Below are 17,821 nucleotides of genomic sequence, written 5' to 3' on the forward strand. Positions count from 1 at the left end.
GGTTTCCGCTGATCCCCTGCGCATCGAGGGCAGGGAAACCCAAGAAAACTCAAGAGGCAACAAAAGGGGGACCGAGCACAGCCAACCAGATCCCGCAACAACGCCAACAACGGGTGCTGCATCGAGCCACACTCTCTTTCCCTCGTGATCGGGGTTTCTTCGTCAATCGCTTTACGACTGTCGCTTTATTTCTTTGAACACAATGTCTCGCATGTGGGAGGTTGATCCGGAGACGAAGACGAAGGTGCGCAACTCCTGCGGTTGAAAGTGGCAAGAACACTGACCAGGCAACGACACGCAGCTCCTTCGAATCTCCAAGACAAATGGAAATGACAGATGTTGCGATTGCGGTGCTCCATCGCCTCAATGGGTTGGTTTCCCTCACTTCTCGCATTTACCTAGGGTCTTTTTGCCCGAATTCATCCTTAACGACCCACGCTGCGCACAACCAATACAGCCATAGCATTTGCTCACTCGTGTCAATTATTAGGCCTCCCCCAAATTCGGAACATTTATCTGCCTCAACTGCGCGGGCACCCACCGCGGGCTGGGTGTGCACATCTCATTCGTTCGCTCAATTACCATGGACGCTTTCAAGCACGCCGAGATCCAACGCATGGAACTCGGGGGCAATGAGCCCTGGAAGTCCTTCTACGATAACCATCCCGTCACCGTATCCGAGGGCCGCACATTCGAGGACTCGACGATCAAGGAACGATACGATGGTGATGCCGGAGAGGAGTGGAAAGAGCGGTTATCTTGCAAAGTAGAGGGCCGAGAGTACGTGCCCGGCCAGGAGAAGAAGAATGCTGCCGCCTCGCGGTCTAGCACGCCATTGAGCACTGCGGGCTCAGGCGCTGGTATGGCCGCCCGCTCGGGGTCGCCTGCTACTTCCTTGGGGCGATCTGATAGCCAGCGCGGTGGACCGGCGAGTAAGAAAGAGCAGAACGAGTCATACTTTGCGAAGCTGGGGTCTGAGAACGCTACCCGGTCTGATGCACTTCCGCCGTCACAAGGAGGGAAATTCACTGGGTTCGGGGGCGGGTTGCCTCCACCTTCTGCGAGTGAACGTCGGCCATCGCCTTTTGGAGGATTTGGCGGGAATCAAGCCTTTGATGATCTCCAAAAAGACCCCATGGGCACACTGACCAAGGGCTTTGGATGGTTTGCCTCGACAATCGGCAAGGGCGCGAAGACGGTGAATGATTCATACTTGCAGCCCACGGCGAAACAGGTACGTCCCTATATGTTTTTGCTTGATATCAGAAAGCTGACTTAACCTTTTCCCCATTCCAGCTCGCAGAGTCCGACTTTGCTGCTCAGGCCCGCACGCAAGCCGCCAGCTGGGGTCAAAACCTACAGGCCGGTGCTAAAGGAGCCGCAGACCAGTTCAATCGTTTCGTCGAAGGAGAGGAGGATGGCCGTGCCGCCAATCGCCGTTCTCGCATCGAGCCCGAGCGCAGGGATTTCTGGGACGATTTCTCGTCATTGGCCTCGGAACAACACCAAGCCTCAGGGCATCAGCGCAGCGGCTCGCGGTCTGGTACCATCGGCACCGCGGCCATGCGAAAAGGGCCCGTGCCAACATCGTCGCTGTCCAACACTTCCTCTACAGGCGATGCCACGGCCTCTTCTGGAACCGGCGGGGTAGAGGGCGCGGAGGGAGCTACTGCTGCGTCCACGGGTAAAGGGAAGGAGGACTGGGATGAGAACTGGTAGTAAATATTTATACCTGTAACCGGTGTGTCGGCCGGTGTTGGAACAGACAAGACTCAATATATCTAGCGTGACATTTTATACAAAGTATATAATCAGGTCAAATATCTTGTCCACCACCCCTCCTTCCTCTTCAACGACTCACAAATGGCCTTCTGCCCAATCCATCCATGTCCCTCTCCCTCAAACTCAACCACCTCCGCCACTCTCCCCTGCTCAAGCATCGCACTAGCCATCATCCTGGCCTGCGCAACAGGAACAACAACATCCTCGGTCCCCTGCAACAATAGCAACGGCGCCTTCATCCTCTCAGCATAGTAACATGGGCTCCTCTTCTCAAGTTCCGCTCCTCTCTCCTCAACCGGCGTCCCACTCAGAAGCAAGCGGTCCACGTCCTGACTCTCGAATTTATACGAATCCGCTTGCAGCGCGCGCACATCGCTGATCCCGTACGAACTCACCCCCGCCGCCCAGACTCCGGGGTACAGGTGCAGCGCTTGCAAAGTGAGATATCCGCCTGCGCTGCCGCCGTAGATCCCGACGCGCGATTTATCGACTAGCCCTTTCTCAATCAAGTAGTCTACTGCGCTGACTGCGTCGCCTACATCGACCAGTCCCCAGTATCCAGATAGTCGCTCGCGGTATTCGCGGCCGAACCCCGTCGAGCCGGTGTAGTTCACCGCGCAGACGGCGAAGCCACGCGTCGTGTAGTATTGGATCTCGAGGTTGAGTGCCGGGGTGACACACCCGTTTGGTCCGCCGTGGACGTGGACTAGGACCGGGGGAGGGGGAAGAGCGTTGCTGTCATGCGGCGAGCAGTCCGGGTTGCGAGGCGGGAAGAAGAAAAAGTGCACATTGCCGTCGGTGCGCGGACCGTGTTTTTGGGGTGCTGTTAGATGAGTTGCGCGGGAGACGTATTCTGCTGGTATGGTGAATGAGGCCGTCGATGCGAGGATGGTCTTATGGACTTCGTTGTTGGTGCTGATTGATACTAGGGCTAGTTCCTGGGGTGCGGTCGTTGATGCGCCCACGATTGCGACGCTGTTGGATGATACGCGGAAGATTCCGCTGCCTGGGTTTGCAAAGTCCACGTAGGGAAGGTCGAGGTTGTGGACGGATAGGGTGGATGTATTGAGGCGGACGATTTTGCTGGTGGCGTTGGTGATAACTGCTGCCATGATGGTGGTTGTGTCGAGGGATATATAGGTTGAACTAGATAGACGTGCGTTAAACTTGATTCAGTATTCAAAGCAAACAGGACGTACCTTCCAAGCAACCATTCCGCAATGGCAAAGTCCGACTGCTCCAAGCCCTGAAACTCCAGATACCGCACAGACTGATGATCCACGTCAAACGAGTACAACTGCCAATATCCAGTGCGATCACTAGCAAAGTACAACACCCCATCAAGCCCCCATTTCGGCTGCGCGATACTCTCCTCCTTGGCTTTGCCCGCTACACGGGTGATATTCTTCAGGTACCCATCATCCCACTCAGCAACGTAAAGCACAGTGCCCGTCCAGGGCATATCGGGATGCGACCATTGAATCCAGGAGACGTATTTGCCGGAGGGATCGAACTTGGGATGCGAGTAGAAGTCATCGCCTTGCGCAATTATCATTTCTTTGCTAGATGCAATGTCTATGGCGATCAATGTATTGTGCACATGCGTTGCTTGGGTTTCAGGCGTTGCATCACGGTGGTCTTCCTTGATCGCGATGATCCATTGGCTGGTTGTGGGGTGAACGCTGAAATCGGCGTAGCGAAGACCCTTGACCGCTGCGTGGACGCAGGTGGTTTGCGATGAAACTGGGTTTAGAAGATAAATGCCGCACGATTTCCGGTCTGAGAATACAATCTGGCCATCCGGTCTGATTGCAATGGAGCCCCCGCCTAGCTCTTGCACGCTGGCCTGCGCACTGAATTCTTTGGGCAGGATGTCTTGGCTGTGCCCATTTAGATGCTGCATGATGGCAAAGCGCCCATTTTCGGTTGGACGGCACTCGACTGAGTAGATGGCACCGCTTGGTTCCTACATATACTCGTTTAATTCGCGTTCTTGGGTAGTGGATGCGGGGTGTGTAAAGTGGACTCACGTCGACAACTACTTCGTGGAGCGATATGCTGTCTGTTGATAATTGCTCTGCGGTTAGTGGACTAGTCCAGCGGCCATATGGCGCAAGCTGGGAGGGAGCCATTTTGACTGTTTCCCGGGTGCGGTGCGTTCGACGGCGGAATGCTTGGGAGAATAATTTCGGAAATAATATCTGGGTTTCTCGTTGGCTGACTCACCGCGATCTAGATTGGCAAACCTGAGACATTTTAAGGGCAAGACACGACCTGATCCAATTGTCAGTTGAATAGTACACATAAAGTGCCATTTTCAGCGCTCAATGTATAGCCATTTGTTTACCGCACTTAGCGTTGTGGTACAAATTAACAAGACATAATTGTAGCATGATAATGCATAATGTATCTTAAACACGGAACTCCTCTAGATATCTAATCGGACATGTCGAACTCCCCTTTGAACCGTACCCAGAACCTCCTTCTCCACGTCAATTAACAAACACCCAAAATCAACCTAGCAAGCGGCATGCTCCTCCCCATTAGAAGCCGACTCTTTCTTATCATGATCCGGACGAAGGAAAATCGAGCCCACAAGATTAAACACATTGTTCACCCGTAGCCACATGCAATAGAACAAAGTGACACCAGTGACAACAATCTCATCCCGCACAGCAGAGTCATTAGCCTTGGGACCAAGGAACTCGATCTGTCCCACTTTCTTAACACCCCACATATTAGCCGCAAACTTCGCCACGGCGATCTGGTTCTCGTCCATGCAGACAAAGTCCCACGTTTTGAATCCGCTGTGGCTGGTCCATGCCATGGTAACGGGTGATCCTGTTTCCGAGTATGCGCGGGATTGGTGCGTGTACGACGTTTTGAGCCGCTTCTGGGCCTTGATCGTGCCCTTGAACCCGTGTAATTCGTAGTCGGGGCTTATGTCGATTGCGTGCAGGGTGCCTGTTCCGACGGTTGTGTCGCTTTCCCCAGACTTAAAGGTTAGATGAGGCGGGCGAAGCATTTGGAACCCGACGATGTAGAGAGGTTTTGACTCAGGGTCGCTGACATCGCTGATGAGAGCCTTGAATTTGGACCAGGCGAAGTCTACCTTCAAGGCGGAGGACTGGTGGGCCGCTGAGAGAGAAGAGTCCATAGTTGATTGCAATTGATGATAATAGTTTGGTATGGTGATCATGATGATAATGGAACTCTCAGTCGACCGGGCTGCTCTTATATCTTCGAGGGCTGTATACTTCGCCATGGCTGAGCCCCTAGCCACACTAACCGCATTCGGTCCGATGAAGCGCCCGTCCAATGAAGATGCGCCGACCCCATGATGTTTCCTTTTGAGGATGATCGGCATCGTCCTACAAAGGAACGCTGCAGTCTCACTGACCTGGGGCTATGCTTTACACGTGGTGCTCGCGTACCGTCTCAGACAACCTCGAACTAGGCTGGGCGAAGCGTTTGGGTCGCGGATCCCCAAGGGGCGGAAACCGCGCCATATTAAACGATTCTGGGACAATTGCGCTCAGCCTTGAATGCACAGTTTCGTCGGTGGCTCTGGGCGGAAGAACGGGCTGTTTTTAGAGACCCCCTTTGAGGACTTGAAATCGGGACCTGCACAGTGGACAGACCATTTCGTTTTATACCAAAACGTGATTTGATATGTGCTCGACGCAACCAGAATTCAAGGCGAATGCAATCAATTAAATACCTATTATTCATACATGGCCATCAGTATCTCTGCGACGGAGTATACAATTATGCATTAGCACTTCGACGCATTTGGATACGCTCCGCGATGTTCAAAGGTTCTTCATCTCCTTCAAAGCACTGATACCTCCTCAATTTCTGCAACGGCTTCCCTCCCCCAAGACCAATACTCGCAACGGAGATTATTTCGGTCCCTGAAGAATGACCAATGTCGCGAACAACACCGGGGATCTCATCAAGCTCCTTGATAGCGTTTTTGTCGTACGCAACGAGCATCGGGAAGACTTCTTTGCCCATCGACGCGCCGAGCCGCAGCATGGCGAACGAATCCAGTCGGCGTGTCCAACGCGGATATCGACTCGCGTATAACGCTAACGCCAGTAGTGGGAGGAGGTACAGGCCCATGAGCACTGAGACGACGACGACGCCTCCGAGGCTGATGCCGGGGATTTCCATCTCGGACCCGAGATCCTGGCTGATAGTCCACGAGGCTTCCATGGACTCAATGAGATGTTTGTTGGAGAGGAAGGCAGCGGATGTGAATGCATTGGGTATTTGCCCAGGGTTCGTGTATATAGCGACAAGCCAGTCTCCAATAAATTGTTGGGCATTGTCACGGGAGTCGCTAAGTTCGACGAAGTTGATGGAAATGCAGTTGTCGAATTTATCGCCGAAGACATCCGAGGAACTGCTGAAAAGGTTCATGGCAGGTGCGAGCGCGACGCAAGCGTCGACGTCGGAAGTGGTAAGGTCGCCCACCTCGCTGCCTGGGAAGTTGTCCCCGATGACGCTGAAATCTGCAGGAAGAGTCTCGATAAAAGAGCCTGGGCCGAACATGGCATACGCTGTCGTCAGCAGCGGGCCTTTGTTTATCGTCGTGAGCCCATTGTTTGAAGGGATGGTAGTGTTGTCAGTGCCAGTGCGGGAGCGGCGCACGCGCTTTTTCGCAGTCATATACGTGTATTGTTGAATGCAATCCGCGTCGCAGAGACTAATTGTGGGATCACTCTCGAGCAATGGGCCTGGAATTTCGTCGTTCATGTAATTAGGCAACTCAAAATACCCTGCTGTCGTAGTGACATTGATTTCGAACAGCGCACCTCCAGTGGGCGTACCTTCGTATTGGATCGCTTGAGGGACCGATATATTGAGATACAAGGTCTCAGTGAACTCTTGACGGTCTCGGGTTGAGCTCCAGGGGGACTGGGTGACATCCGCCGGCATACAGGCGGTGACTACCCAGCTATAATCTCCGTCAAAAACCCCTGAGTAGCTAGCGAAGAACGCGTTGTCGATAAGGTCACAATTGGCCGGCCACTGGGCCGCTTCGATACTGCTGGATGTGGTGCTAGAGTTGACTCGTGGGGCAAACTGGCGTAGTACTCCCGTGTTGAACCCTGTGGGCACCTCGGCATAGAAAGGGTCGGTCATATCTGCAAAGCTGCTGAAGGTGTTGAACTGCTGTCCGCCTTTCCTCTGCCACAGCTGGGGAAAGAATGTATTGAAATCTGCCGTTTGGAGAGCACTGCGGACCATCACCACATCCATGCCGCGGACCGCCGAGTCGCCGTTTGACGATGTAGAAGAAAGAGCGCCAATATCGCCCCCTGTGTACGGCTGGCTGCAGAAGGTAGGGACGTAAATAGGTTTGCTTGTCAGGAAAATGGACTGGATGGGGTAGACAATTGCGCCGATGAAGTGGAGGAAGACGCCCAGGATTAGCAAGGCGCTGCCACATCGCTTCCAGCCAACCTGTAATACATCATTGACCAGAGAAAGATCCATCCACCGATTATCGGCCAGGGCCATAACATGGCGCATGCTCATGCTCATCCCATCCTTTTGGTTCTGCACAAAAACAACCGCGGCACTAGCACACACGGCCGCAATCAACGGAAGTGTAAGCACGCTAACGATGCTCTGGATAATCTGCGCAGAGCGATAGAACTGCGCATCCCCCGCGTAGCTCATCGGATCCAGCAAAGAGTCGCAAAAAGAGTATTCAGTGTCAATCGTGTATGCTTGCCATGAGCGGTTGTAGATCGGACGGAACGAGAGGTGAGCCAGTATAACCCAGGAGTATAGTGCCAGCGCTGCGTAGATAATGGTGAGAAACAGCGCAAGGACTGAGTGACGAAGTGTCGTGCCATCTCCACCTCTTATTCCCGCATGTTGATTTGGGGGAGCGCGCGAGTACGGCGGAAGTTCCTCCTGCTCTTCGTGATGTACACCAGCAGAATCCGTGGGCAGATGGGAACCGGAATGTCCTAACGTTTCATCTTCAGAGCTGACATCGGACTCTAGGTGTGAACTCACCGCACTCCGAGGAGTAAGCGGCGATAGAGAAATGGCACTGCTGTGGTCTTCCATTTCTGATGGCATCTACGCCTCAGATGCTGGTGTGGAGAGGAATCCACAACCCGCACGGGCGATGGTCCCCATATTTAAACCCTATGAGCCTGTAGCAAGACTGAGACTCTGGGCATTAAAGACCGGGTTAATTAGCGCTTACATTCCCCTGAAATGCTGCAGAGCGCAAGCGAGCAGGCTTAAGCAATGCCTGCATCTTCGAGCGAATCATCATGAAATCAATTGAGGCTGAGCGGAGCTAACTAGCCGAGTAGGCAAATGTTCGCGGCAGGAACCTGGCCAGTCAACGCACCCCACGAAGATCGCCTAGTGGCCGCGCAGCGGGTCTGTCCGTTGAAGGGTCTCGCTCATGGACCCCTGGCTTAGGGCTACGCAATTCCATCATGCTTACGCTAACAGGGGCTGAGATCTGGGTGATGATGAGAATATACAATGTCGTATTATATGCAGGATATGCCCGAATGATGTCGTTCTATGTGTGTGCCCGATTTACCCAAAATCAAAAGCCACCCCTCAGCTCCGCAAGCACAGCCTTCTGCCTCGGGGCGGTCATATTCTCGAACCGATCCACGCTCATGACGAACGTACCACGGCCAGCAGTCAGACTGCGAAGGTGCTTCAAGTACCCAACCATTTCCTTAAGAGGCACTTTGGCGGTAATGGTGCGCGGACGTGAAGTTGCCACGGGAATATCGCCGGCGACAGACGGCGACTCGAATGGATCCGGGGGCGCGTAGACGCGGCGAGGGTCAATAGCAGGCAGCTGGTCTTCGGACACAGCAGTGTCGGAGATTGGAGAGGCATCTGTCGCGGGAAGAGGTACTTCCTCGTCCAATGAGACAATGTGGCCACCACGGGAGGATGAGATGTCATGGACAACAGAGCCAAGACTGGCCTCATCGACGCTGATAATGACGTTCATGACGGGTTCCATCATTGCCGTGCCGGCTCCAGAGATAAGATCCTGGAACGCCGCGGCGGTGGCCTGGCGTGCGGCAGCAGAAAGCGCAGCGGCGGTGGTTTCATTGCCAAATAGATGTGCGCTGGGATCCAGAGTGAGAGTGACTCGCACGTTGTGCATCGGGTATGTAAATTGCGGGCCGCGAGCCAGCGCAGCAAGAGCGCCATTTTGTAACGATGCTCGCACCGTGGCGGGATCCAATCCTGGAGGCAGGAATGGGCTTGTCTCCTCGTCGCCCTTGGCTGCACGGTCGACTTGCAGCCCAGGTGCAAGGATGACGATCTGGTTGCCATCGTGTGAGCCGATGTGGAGGATGGCCTCGTCTGAAACAGCCTGTCCAGATTCCGCATCTTTACTGTCAAACGGCTCTACCGTAGCAGTACACCCGGCTTTGCCTCGGCGGCCGGCAATTTCTTTGTCGAAGATTTTTGTGACAGGGCCAGCCGTTCCGAGCGCAGCTTCTCGGTAGCCGATCTCGATTTGACCAATCGATGCCTTAGCTTTGAGGTCGTTAATGAGCCTGTCACGCGCGATCTCAAGATGCAACTCTCCCATGCCACTCAGGAGAGTCTGGCCCGACTCTTCGTCCACATTAACATGGAGGCTGGGATCTTCACGCAACAGCAGAGAGAGGCACTCATGGATTCGTTTTTCCTCGCTCAAACTGTGTGGTTCAACACTGGTAAAAAAGACAGGCGGTGGCACATCAATCGGTCGTAGTTGGAGAGTGGTCAGAGGCTCCGGTGGGCTGGCCTTGTTCCCTGCGTAGGATACGAGAGTATCACCAGTCCGAGCATGTTTCAGCCCAACCACGACACCGATATGGCCCGCAGGGATGGAGTCAACCTCCACCGCGTCGTTGGCGTACATCTTCAACAGTCGTGGTGCGCGTTCAGAGACATGAAGGTTGGTATTGAAAAGGAGGCTGTTGCGGTCCAAGGACCCAGAGTAGACGCGCACGTAAACCAACACACCACGTTTGGCGTCATTGACAACCTTGAAGGCGAGTGCGCAGCTCTGAAGCTTGCCAATCGCCTCTTTCGGGTCGGTTTGTTGCACATGTTTCTTTTTCGCTTTGCCTTTTGAAGGGCCAGCAGCCTTTTCGTTCTGCTCAACGATTAACTCGCCCGAGAGCAGTCGCCGCAGACCCCCTTTCACTCCGCCTATGCTCACCTCCGGGTCTGGTGTCTCAGGTGGGCTGGGCAGGAGGTTGACGATGGCATCCAACAACGGCTGCACGCCCATATTTCGGAAACTTGCACCAGCCAAGAGCGGGACAATTCTGCTTGCTGGATCCAGTGTGCACCGCCGCAGGCTGTCGATGATATCACTTGGTGGGACAGCAAGATGGTCTTCCTCACACTCGAAGAATTTCTCGACGATATGGTCGTCATATTCGCTCAGTAACTCCACCAGCGCTATTCGTGCCCGCCGAAGCTCCTGGGCCAGCGGCTGTTCTTCTGCATCCAATTGCTGCAGATCGGCCATTTTCACCGTCCGTCCATCTTCTCCTTCCTTCCAGCGTAGGCCCTGGAGATGAATTGCGTCCGCCACGCCAACAAAGGGTCCATTGCCTCTGTCAAACCAAGGTATTTGACACACTGCTGGGTACACGCTGAGACGCGAGCTCACTTCTCGCACCGTCCGGCCAAAAGCCGCGCCGTCGCGGTCAAGCTTGTTGACGTAGATCAACCGGGGAATCCGATATGTACTCGCCTGGTGCCAGACCTGCTCGGTTTGTGCTTCAACCCCGGCCACGCCGTCCAGAATGCAGACTGCGCCGTCAAGAATTCGTAGAGACCGCATCACCTCGAACGTAAAGTCTGCATGGCCGGGGGTATCGATGAGATTGATAGTGTGGGGTTTTGCGGCGCGCGGAAGCGATTGATCTGGGATGCTTGCATTGACCTCGCCCGGTGGCCAGTGGAAGGTAATGGCCGCCGACTGGATTGTGATTCCGCGAGCTCGTTCGGCGGGAAGGAAATCGGTAACGGTCGAGCCCTCGTCCACATCGCCAATGCGCCGGGTGAAGCCGCTGTAAAACAGCATGCGCTCCGTGGTAGTGGTCTTGCCCGCGTCAATGTGGGCGATAATGCCGATGTTTCGCGTCCGTTCCAGGGCGGCGTCGTTCAATAACGTGGCCGTCGTGGAGAAGCATTGTCGCGGTGGATGGCATCGAGGGATGGTATAGTAATTGAGCCTTGAAGATAATTGGAAAACCATCGAGCGCATCCCCTGGGGGAAGCGCAACAATGGAGTGACGACCATCAGCAAGAGTTGGGTGTTGATACGGTGTATGTACAGTTGAGAAATTATGGCCGGAGCTAAGTCAGTAACCGTCCAGGCTTGGCATCCATTCCTCTACTCTCTCTCCCGTCTCTCCCGTCTCTCCCATCTCTCTCTCTCTCTCTCTCTCTCTCTGAATTAACAAACATCTCCACGATTGAACTCATCTGGAATTGCAATACATTGTCCATCCCCAGTGTCATGCCCTTCTAGCCCTCTTCCATCCGTCTCCAAAGGTACCTTCCTTCGGCCGTTGCGGTGGGGTCAGCCCGAATACGTAGTAACCAGGACGCCTGGCAGCTCCCCCTTCTTCTTCCTCCTCCCTCCAGCCCCAGAGACAACCGACCCTTGCATCCAAAATGGACTACTCTGCCATCTCCCACGACCCCGATCATTCCACCGGTTCCTCTCCCTGGGGTTCTCCACGTGCCGACCGCACAACATTCGCCGGCAATGACGTCCCGTCATCACCGTTACCAGGCCAGGAACAATCGGCGGACGAAGCGGAGCAATCCCAACAGCAATCCCCAAACCTCTCGGCCCAGCTGCAACGTGCCCAGCTAGCAGACTCGGAAGAGCAGGCCCAATTTGCCACACAGCAGCCCCAGCATGCGTCTCAGCAGCAGCAATCGTCTCACCCCGCACGATATCATCCCGGACCAAGGTCGAACGCCCGGCCACCGGCGCCAGCCTACAAGATTCAAGGCAAAATTACCAGTCTGGAGCGAACGGGGAAGAAGGACCCCATTCTTCGTTTCGATATCCATGTAAGTCAAGAGAGCTAGCGCGCACGCAGACCCGGGGCTCATTCTCCGCTATTCAGACCAATATCCCCAAGTTCCGCACCACTCAGTACCGCGACGTCCGCCGCACCCATTCCGAATTCGTCAAGCTCGCCGACCACTTGATTTCTGCCAACCCGGAAGCGCTAGTCCCCGCCGTGCCACCCCCCGTAACTCCCGCAGGTGCAGGCACCGATGAGGATGAGATCCGGGTGAAGTCGTCAATGCAGCGGTGGCTCAATTATGTGCTGAGCAACGATGTCCTCACCCAGGATGACGAAATGGTCCTGTTCGTGGAGAGCGACTTTGGATATAGTCCTGTGGTGCGCATGAAGCAGCCGGCAACCGGAGTGCGTCGCAAGATGTTGAAGCAGTTTGCGCCGCCCCCAGATGACACCCCCGAGCTGCAGGCGGCCCGTCCGACGGTTAAGATGTTTTATTTGGGGACGATGGACGCGAACCACAAGGTTGACCGTGTGGTCAAGGCTCGCCGAGGTATGTGGTGCATTGCGTTACACTGTGATCCGATGCTGATTTTCTGTAGGGTTGGGTCTCGCTGAATCCGATTTCGGTGTGAAGCTCGGTCAGATGCACGTCCAGGAGACACATCCTGGCTTAGCCGCGGCTTATCGCAAGCTCGGGAAGATCATTCAGACCGTGGGAGACTACCATGCCGTCCAGGCCACGGCAGAGGCTACTACTATGGGCGATCCTCTGGGCTATCATTCGTCTGATGCTTTCATCGTCAAGGAAACCTTGACTAACCGGCACATTCTGTTGCGAGATCTCCTTCAAGCTCAACAGAGCACCCGCAGCAAACGCGCCGCGGCTGACCGATTGAAAGTCAGCTCATCTGTCCGTTCAGACAAGGTGGACGAGGCGATCAACGCTCTTGAGGAAGCACAAAGCCACGAGGAGTACCTCACCAAGCGCACACAGCGCGTCACAACGAATCTCTTGCAAGAGAAACGCCGCTGGTTCGACCGGACGACCAATGACCTCCTGTTCAGCCTGCGTGAATACACCCTTCGCCAGATCGAGGCCGAGCGGCGCACCTTGGCTACTCTGGAGAGCGTCCGGCCCGATATCCGCGCCATTGATGCCTCCGGTGGCCTGAGCCGACTGGGCCGTGAGTCGCACCCGTCGGCGCGACGGCCGAATCTTGCATCGAGCCAAGGCCCCAAGGGTGACGCGTGGAGTGGCGTGCCCCGTCGGAATGACAGTCTCGGCCGCAGTATCAGCGGCAGCATGAGCGGGAGCCTCACGGCACCTCCGGCTGGCGAAGAAGAAGATGAGGCGAACGGCCAGGGCGCTGACAAGGGTCGTGTGCGGTCGACTAGCCAGGTCGGGTCAATTGCGGAGGAGGACGACGACCGGCTGGATGCGCGCAATGCGGCCAGTCGGCTCGCTACGAGCACGTTCTAGTTCGAAGTCCAGCATGCACACGCTGATGTATATCCAAAGTCGGGCACGAGATATTTTTGAGATTCCCCTCTGTTGTGTATTGCGTGTTTTCCTGCGTGTCTATTATTGAGCTATCAATTCGTAGTCTGATCCAATTCTTCTATTCTTGTGACCTATACTTGTAGTTCTGTGGCAAATGCTTATATTCCGGCAGCATACTTCCGTACCTATCCGCTGACATCATGTGGGGTGCATCTACTGGATTTCAAAGCAATGGGTTCCTTTCGTTTCCTTTTCTGCTCTTCTTTTTCTCTTTCTCTCCTTCAATTCTCCCACTATGGCTTCCCCCAAGGTCTTCCTGTAAGTATTCCTAATTGACCAAATTTACAATCATCTGACCGTCCCAGTACTGGCGCCACTGGTTACATCGGCGGTGACGGCCTCTACGCCGTCGCCAATGCCCACCCCGACTGGCAAATTTCGGCCCTGATTCGTAGCAAGGATAAGGCGGCCCAGGTCACGGCCCAGTACCCTAAGATCCGCGTGTTGCACGGCGACCTGGACTCGACCGACCTCATTGAGGAAGAGGTCAAGAATGCCGATATCGTCTTCCGTAAGTGCGTCTTGCGTCATAAAATCACCCACACTCACCCACACTTTCCGCAGACTTCGCCGACTGCGACCATGTCGCTTCGGCCACCGCAATTGCCAAAGGCGCTCAGCACCACACCGCCGAGCGGCCGGTCTGGATCATTCACACCTCGGGCACCGGCATCCTAACAATTGAAGACCAGCGCGCTCACTCATATGGCATCGAGCGGCCCAAGGAGTACAATGATTGGGAGGGTGTAAGCGAGCTGCTCAACCTACCCGCGGATGCCTTGCACCGCAACGTCGACGAGATCATCATCGGCGCCAACAAGCAGAAGCCCACCGCCGTGAAGACGGCCATCGTCTGCCCGCCCACCATATATGGCCCCGGCCGCGGACCAGCCAACCAGAAGAGCTTTCAAGCGTACCACCTCGCCGCTGCAGTGCTGAAGCGCAAGAAGGGCTTTCTCGTTGGCGCGGGACAGAACGTCTGGCACCAGGTCCACGTCCAGGACCTGAGCAACGTCTACCTGGCACTGGGTGAAGCAGCCGCTGCCGGCGGTGGGAAGGCCACCTGGAACGACGAGGGCTACTATCTTGCTGAGAATGGGTCTTTCGTTTGGGGCGATATCGAGCGCGCTGTTGCACAGGCGGCTTTTGAGAAGAAGCTGATTCCATCGCCGGAGGTGGAGCAGCTGAATGATGCCCAGGTGACGGAGCTTCTTTCAGTGGGCGTTTATGCTTGGGGCACCAACTCTCGTGGTCACGCTATTCGGGCGAGGAAGCTGTTTGGTTGGGAGCCGAAGCAGCCGAAGTTGATTGATCTCGTTCCGAGCATTGTTGAGCTCGAGGCGAAGGGGTTGGGCTTGCTGTAAATCAGCCTGGCATCTTTCGCGTATCTGATGGATACTGGTACAAATGCTTTACAAAATAGCCGTGAGGGTTTGATGATTCCTACAGTCTAAGGCATCCCACGCTTCCTGTGCTATATCGATCAAAAATACGTGTGTAGTGTCATTGTTTGGCATATTTTGAGCTGTGGATGAAGCTTATAGGTCTTATCCTCAAGCAGCATCCATAATTTCTCAATAGGATTAAGATCAGAAGATCTCGCTGGCCACACCGTAACCTGCATCCCATCTCCTATAAAGCCTCACGTACAATGTATGCAGAATGGGTAGACGCATTATCTTATTGAAAGATGCCGTCTTGGTTTTGAAGCAAAGTAGGTAGAATTCGGCGCTACAAATCTCGAATAACAAGTCGATCAATGCCTCCACTGGCTAATTCAAGATTTCCGAAGAGAGGAATAAGGTTTATATGTTATGTAGAGCCAGAAAATGCAACCCAAAACATCTACTTCGTCTGTTGCTCCTTCGTCGGCAAACAAACCACGCATATCACGCGTCAGAAGTTGATCATTTCGAGGTAATTATATATTTATGCGTCCAAGGTGGCCAATTTCGGTGCGCGATTTGTGGTGTAATCATGGGGTTCGGAGACTTTTGACGTGCCACTGTAGAAACTTAAGGGTTAGGAGACTGTCCATCCTATGGAATAAATCTACCGTGGACGTCGACACAGATTATCGTCCGCCGTACCCGGAGGTTATGAAGTAGAATAGTCGATGACAGGTAATGATATAATGATATCAATACTTGCTTTTTTTAAAACTTACTTCCCTCTTTTATTTACGCAATTGTCTCTTTGTTTTTCAACACGATCTGCTTCGATCCGCATCACAACCTCCATCATGCCCTACCTATTCATCAAGATGTGCAAGGTTCTCAAGCCACTTCTCGTCCATTTTGAAAGGAGATACCAAGTAAAAGCTTTACAATCATCAGACAAAAAATGGTCGCGCTCGTATCGTTTCGCCCAATTTCTCCGCATCGTACAGTTTTGCGGTACGGTGACTTCCGATAAAAATTGGCCACAGAATGTTCGTATCTGGATACACAACATAATCGAGCTCGATTTTCGCCTACGTGAGGTTGTGCAGCGGGAGACTTTTCTGAAAGAGCAATGCCAGCAGGCGTCGGATCTTCTTGCAGGTGGAGAACCTAAGCAACAGCAACAGCAATTGGATGAATGGCACGCAGAGTTACAAACACTAAATCAAGATTACTGGTGCATTGAAAGAAAGCTCTACGCTAATGATATACTTTGCCCCGATAGCGGCCCCTATTCGGTTTTACATCGGGCGTATATCTCGACCCGGAATATGTCACAGTGGTATCTGTTCGAATGGCTATGCAAGGATTGTGCGAGACGAGGCGGTTGCTGTGGCCGGGCTTGTCGATGCTGTGAGGAACCACGGAGTGCTGTACGGTCTAACGGCCATGGCCATTGTACTAAGACGTGCGGTTGTTGTCTCAAGTTTCGCGGCTTTGAGTTGGATGAAGAGCAGCAGAAGCTGTGTCAACCTGCCTTCAATTTAAATTGCGATTTCGCAGTGCTTGATAATTATAGTTGGGACCTATTCCTCGCTAATATTTTTACATTTTGAGATTATGTTGCGGCAGAAGATATTGTCAAAAATCGACGGCACGATTACCCATTATGGAATTGCAATACACGAATGAATAAATCTCTGATTAAGATAAATCTGGGAATGCCCAACAATTTAGGGGGCGAGATAACTAATAAAGACTAGTGCAAACTAGGAAATAATGAGGGGAAAATAGAGGGGTAGACGATGTATCCAATTCTTGACAGATATAATAATCTGTGAGACTACGCGCGTACGGGGTCCGTTAGGTAACCGTGCGGTTTTCGTACGGGGGTTGTCAACTCTGATTAATCGTCTAATGTTTACGATGCCATTTAATTAATTAACGTTAAAGGGGCCAGCTTGAGCCAGGCTGATTCACAGCAAGCCCAATCCCTTCGCCTCGAGCTCAACAATGCTCGGAGTGAGTTCAATCAGCTCCGACGGCTTAGGCTCCACAACCAATCATCTTCCGTTTCAGACAGAAATTCGGTGTCCGAGACACACCTCACCCGCGGTATTTTCGGAACATCGGGAGCCAACGCGAGGGGTATCCACTTCATCAGACCGGGTCTCGAGAGGACATCCCTCTACGACCAACGCTCCGAGGTCGCCATCACCAGCCATGTCCCGAACGGGTCCCAACTCAGGGCCTACGGCGGTAGGGCCGTCCGCATCTAAGCCGTCCCTGCTAACAACTATAGCTGATGATTTGCCGGTCACGATGGGAATGATGAGACTCATAATGCGAGAGATGATGACGGAGATACGCGAATGAATGACAACCGAGGCAGGGCAGCACAGGGTCCTCTAAGTCCCCTTGGGCCTATGTCCTCGAGGCGAACCCGGGATGTTATGCCAAGACGGGATCGAAGGCACTTCAAGTTCCTCTACGGGATGGAAGATCCACAATGTTATTAGTCTCGATCATCTGGAACCGGCGCCGAGAAAATTGGACGCGTTTTATTTTGACTACCAGACGTGTTTCACGTGTTGATATAGTTTTGTCTGCAGGATTCTTTGACATACGATGCGTGTTTCAGCGCTGATATGGCTTTGTTGTCTTTGTTGTTCTTTAGACTCGCAGTTTCTTGCTTTGTTGTTTTGATGCTGGCTTCGATGCGATGCTTGATCCCCTTTTTCATAAGGATCGTCCTCGAGCCTTAAATTGATGCGCTAACGTGTGTGTTTATAGATCATCTACCACATCAACAATAACACCTAGAATATAGGGACCTGTGAAAACGACGCCGAAAATGGCTCCCCTCTGCATCCAAAGCTAGGCCCCCCTCCTTTTCGCCCACTCTGGTCGAGCGCCTCTAAGAAGCTCCGTCTGCCCTCTCTTCCGGGTCTTTCAACGCTCCTCTCTTCATCCCAACTCCGCTACCTCAATCGACCTCGACATACTTGATTCCCAGGCCTCCTATGACAGAA

The 17,821-nt window shown here is 53.6% G+C and overlaps 8 protein-coding genes across 8 annotated transcripts; 3 read left to right on the forward strand and 5 right to left on the reverse strand.

The window, feature by feature from the left end:
* Positions 1-202: 202 nt before the first annotated feature.
* Positions 203-1,719, forward strand: N7474_001983 (GTPase-activating protein GCS1; the record flags this gene model as incomplete). Its single annotated transcript, XM_057193398.1, has 3 exons — positions 203-244; positions 491-1,234; positions 1,297-1,719. 3 exons carry the CDS (start codon positions 203-205, stop codon positions 1,717-1,719), a joined length of 1,209 nt encoding a protein of 402 aa, XP_057058351.1.
* Positions 1,720-1,811: 92 nt separating this feature from the next.
* Positions 1,812-3,914, reverse strand: N7474_001984 (S9 family peptidase; the record flags this gene model as incomplete). The annotated part of the gene is made up of 3 exons (XM_057193399.1): positions 1,812-2,928; positions 2,982-3,748; positions 3,813-3,914. The coding sequence occupies 3 exons, from the start codon at positions 3,912-3,914 to the stop codon at positions 1,812-1,814; spliced, it is 1,986 nt and encodes a 661-aa protein (XP_057058352.1).
* A 386-nt stretch (positions 3,915-4,300) lies between these two features.
* Positions 4,301-5,047, reverse strand: N7474_001985 (uncharacterized protein; the record flags this gene model as incomplete). Its single annotated transcript, XM_057193400.1, has 1 exon — positions 4,301-5,047. One exon carries the CDS (start codon positions 5,045-5,047, stop codon positions 4,301-4,303), a length of 747 nt encoding a protein of 248 aa, XP_057058353.1.
* Positions 5,048-5,550: 503 nt separating this feature from the next.
* On the reverse strand, positions 5,551-7,872 carry N7474_001986 (uncharacterized protein; the record flags this gene model as incomplete). The annotated part of the gene is made up of 1 exon (XM_057193401.1): positions 5,551-7,872. One exon carries the CDS (start codon positions 7,870-7,872, stop codon positions 5,551-5,553), a length of 2,322 nt encoding a protein of 773 aa, XP_057058354.1.
* Positions 7,873-8,371: 499 nt separating this feature from the next.
* On the reverse strand, positions 8,372-11,101 carry N7474_001987 (mitochondrial elongation factor MEF2; the record flags this gene model as incomplete). The annotated part of the gene is made up of 1 exon (XM_057193402.1): positions 8,372-11,101. One exon carries the CDS (start codon positions 11,099-11,101, stop codon positions 8,372-8,374), a length of 2,730 nt encoding a protein of 909 aa, XP_057058355.1.
* A 377-nt stretch (positions 11,102-11,478) lies between these two features.
* Positions 11,479-13,326, forward strand: N7474_001988 (retromer subunit VPS17; the record flags this gene model as incomplete). The annotated part of the gene is made up of 3 exons (XM_057193403.1): positions 11,479-11,886; positions 11,943-12,396; positions 12,446-13,326. 3 exons carry the CDS (start codon positions 11,479-11,481, stop codon positions 13,324-13,326), a joined length of 1,743 nt encoding a protein of 580 aa, XP_057058356.1.
* Positions 13,327-13,642: 316 nt separating this feature from the next.
* On the forward strand, positions 13,643-14,771 carry N7474_001989 (putative nucleoside-diphosphate-sugar epimerase; the record flags this gene model as incomplete). The annotated part of the gene is made up of 3 exons (XM_057193404.1): positions 13,643-13,665; positions 13,713-13,918; positions 13,972-14,771. The coding sequence occupies 3 exons, from the start codon at positions 13,643-13,645 to the stop codon at positions 14,769-14,771; spliced, it is 1,029 nt and encodes a 342-aa protein (XP_057058357.1).
* A 1,994-nt stretch (positions 14,772-16,765) lies between these two features.
* On the reverse strand, positions 16,766-17,131 carry N7474_001990 (uncharacterized protein; the record flags this gene model as incomplete). Its single annotated transcript, XM_057193405.1, has 2 exons — positions 16,766-16,840; positions 16,895-17,131. The coding sequence occupies 2 exons, from the start codon at positions 17,129-17,131 to the stop codon at positions 16,766-16,768; spliced, it is 312 nt and encodes a 103-aa protein (XP_057058358.1).
* Positions 17,132-17,821: the final 690 nt, after the last annotated feature.

This window comes from Penicillium riverlandense (genome assembly GCF_028828495.1).
Source record: "Penicillium riverlandense strain IBT 135883 chromosome Unknown utg000001l_segment0_segment0, whole genome shotgun sequence".
Classification (NCBI taxonomy): Eukaryota; Fungi; Ascomycota; class Eurotiomycetes; order Eurotiales; family Aspergillaceae; genus Penicillium; species Penicillium riverlandense.